Here is a 3254-nt window from a genome sequence, read left to right as displayed (position 1 = left end):
ACAAAACCCTTGGAAAAGAACCGCGGCACAAAGAAAAACCAAGGGGAAATTATTACACTACCTTATAAAACAAAGTCATTTTGTCTTTTCCTTTCGATTTTAATCCCTCAAGAAACATGTCGATGATATCCATCGTCGGGAAAAATCGAAAGTTTTAAAAATTATATTTTTTTTTCTATAATTGTTTCTATATCCAACTACTACAACTAACAAAAAGGAATGCTAATATACATACATACATACAAATATACCCCACCCCACACTTCAAGTTGTGGCATGTCCCCATGACACATAATTAAAAAGCATAAGGTAAAGGAAACTTCCCTGAACATCTAGTCGGGGTCTGAGTCGAAGTCGGGCTCCATTCCTCGCACCCGAACTAATACACACATCCATGCATACAACTTCTTCTCAGCCCTTTTGGGGTACACCCCACACTTATCTTTCTCTCTCATCGCATCCTTCTCTTTTGAGCCCTTCACTTTCTGCTCAACACTCACAACTGGTTTTTCCTTTTATGCCCCCTTTTCTACATACATCTTGAAAGTCACAGTCTCCTCACCCACTCTAAGCATGAGTTTTGTCTCATGTATATCCAATTTTGCTCTACATGTTGCTAAGAATGGTCTTCCTATATAAGGGGGACCTCCTTGTTTTCCTCCATTTTCACCACTATAAAATCCACAGGAAATACGAACTTATCTACCGAACTAACACATCTTCCACTATCCCCTTGGGTATTAAAGTCGTTTGGTCTGCCAGCTACAACGATATTGGTGCAGACCTTATCTCTCCAATCTCCTTCTCCAATTTCTTGTAAATAGATAGAGGCATTAAATTAATTGAGGCACCAAAATCACATAATGATTTATCAAAATGAATAGTTCCTACAGAGCAAGATATAGTAAAACTACCTGGATCTCCACACTTTTGTGGGAGTTTGTTTTGTAATATCGCACTGCAATGCTCTATAATCTTGACCACTAAGGTCTTTTCTATCTTCCTCTTCTTTGTAAGGATTTCCTTCAAGAATTTGGCATAAACAGACATTTGTGAGAGCACTTGTGTGAATGGTAAGTTTACATGAACCTGTTTCAGAGCATTCAGAAATCTCCTAAACTGCTTGTCTAGCTTTTCTCTATATAGATTTTGAGGGAAAGGTAGCGCCGACATATGCTCACTCTCATCATGTTCCTCCTTTCTTGAAGTTTCTCCCTTCTTTTTTCTCAGCTTTCATCTGACCCTTCTTCTTTTTATGAACATCATTCTTCAGCTGCTCCCCACATTCTTTTTCCAGTTTCACATCATTTTGGATTGGGATAGGATCTTTCAACACTTGCCCACTTCTCAGAGTCATAGCATTCACTGTTTCTTTAGGATTTCTCTGAGTATCGAGTTCCTGCGGCCCTCTCAGATAATATTGTTGTAATTTGTCCCCACTTGTCTCTCGAGGTTTCGAAAAGATATGTCCAGTTCTTTGATAGCTTCTCCATGGGCGTCCAGCCTCTCATCTGTCTTGATAATAAAGGCCTTTATTAGATCCTCTAGACCAGGCTGAATGGCCTGTTGAGGCTGATATTTCTGCCTCTGCTAATTTTGGTATGCTGGAGCTCTTGGTCCCTGGGGTCTAGAGTTATTTTGTTGTCAAGCGTTTGCAATACCTCTAGGTGAACTCCATGAAAACCAGGGGCGCCTCTGACCCATTACATTAAAATTGTAATTTCCCATAGCATTCACTTCCTCAGATGAGGCTTGACACTCATAAGTAGGGTGTCCTCTTCCACATATATCACAAGCTGCATGAGGCTCATTTTATATCGAGGCTAAGGTCATCTTTCATATTTATTTCGCCATAGCATCAAGCTATACCTGCACAAATGTATTAGCATCCACTTGGTGAACATCAGTTGATCTTTTTCTTTCAGCACTCTCAGAGGGCAACTGGTTTGCATCTTCAGACAACTCATCAAGAATTGTAACTATCTCCTTTGGAGTCTTCTTCATCTATGGGCCTGCAGCTGCACTGCTCAATGTTCTGCATGCGGCCAGTGTCAATCCATCCCAAAAGTCCTAGAGTTGCATCCAGAATTCAATTCTACCATGTTGACACTTTCTAACTATCTCTATAAACCTCTACCATGCTTCAAAAACAGTTCCAGTCTCTTTCTGGCAGAAGTTATGGATTTCTCTTCTAAGCTTGCCCGTTTTAGCTGAGGAGAAATATTTATCAAGGAATTTTCTGATTATCTCCTCCCATGTTCTAATCGATCCCGTGGGTAAGCTTCGAAGCCACTGTTTTGCATCATCTTTGAGTGTGAAGGGGAATGTGCTTAAGTACACTGCATCTTGTGACACACCATTGTATTGAAAGGTGTTCATAATTTCCTTAAAGTCCATCAGATGTGTATTTGGATCTTCATTCATCTTCCCTCTAAAGACACAATAATTCTGAAGGGTTTGAAGCAACCCTTACTTCAATTCGAAATTGTTTGCTGCAATTGGAGGTGGTCTAACAATTGATAATCCTTGATTGTACACTGGTCTAGCATAATCGCCCAGCGGTCTCCCAGGCACGGGAGCTATATTTTCGAACTGGTCTGCAGCCATGGGTTAATTTTGAGCAATTCTCTGACCCCTCTCTTCTTCATAGATAATCTGTGCATCTCTAATAGCTACTTCCTCAGCATCCCGTGCAACTTTTTCCCGTTGTTGGACCCCATAGTTTCTTTGGTTGAGGATTGCCCAACCTTTTCTGATGTCTCGGTGAGATCTCTTTTCTTCCTCAGCTGTCGCTGTTGTTTTTCTATCTCTGGCTCATATTGTAGCACTTCTTTCGCAGAAGCTCGAGTCATGTGCCACTCTAAACCTATAACCTGTGCATAGTCAACAAATACCAAACGTAAAAAGGGAAAAATAACAACAAAATAAAAATAAAAATTCCTGAATTATCACTACAAATTATTTCAAACACTATTGATTGCCAATCCCAGGCAACGAAGCCAAAATTTGACGAGCTCGGAACACACACCTAAATTATGCTGGCTAATCAAATATAGTATAGTATAATATCGTATCTACATGGATTGGATTTAAATAGTGTTCTCATAATTTCTAGCTTGGTTGCTATCCAAGATGATCAACAATTGATATTTATATGATTTCTAACTAAAATTAACTAAGAACCTTAAGTTATTGACTAATGACAATTGAAGCAAGGAATAAGAAAATAAGATTATCAATGGGAGAAGGTAGGG

The 3254-nt window shown here is 39.5% G+C and overlaps 1 protein-coding gene and 1 non-coding gene across 2 annotated transcripts; one reads left to right on the top strand and one right to left on the bottom strand.

Annotated features, from left to right (window-relative positions):
• Positions 1 to 515: 515 nt before the first annotated feature.
• On the bottom strand, positions 516 to 1173 carry LOC138907903 (uncharacterized). Its single transcript, XM_070198524.1, has 2 exons — positions 785 to 1173; positions 516 to 672 (listed from the first exon to the last, which is right to left on the bottom strand). Exons 1-2 carry the CDS (start codon positions 1171 to 1173, stop codon positions 516 to 518), a joined length of 546 nt encoding a protein of 181 aa, XP_070054625.1.
• A 919-nt stretch (positions 1174 to 2092) lies between these two features.
• Positions 2093 to 2199, top strand: LOC117277164 (small nucleolar RNA R71). The gene has a single exon (XR_004507441.1). It is a non-coding gene; the product is annotated as a small nucleolar RNA R71 (small nucleolar RNA).
• Positions 2200 to 3254: the final 1055 nt, after the last annotated feature.

The sequence above is a fragment of the Nicotiana tomentosiformis genome, chromosome 3 (assembly GCF_000390325.3).
Source record: "Nicotiana tomentosiformis chromosome 3, ASM39032v3, whole genome shotgun sequence".
Classification (NCBI taxonomy): domain Eukaryota; kingdom Viridiplantae; phylum Streptophyta; class Magnoliopsida; order Solanales; family Solanaceae; genus Nicotiana; species Nicotiana tomentosiformis.
Note: the sequence above shows the minus strand (reverse complement) of the source record. Positions and strands in the feature narration are given on the sequence as shown.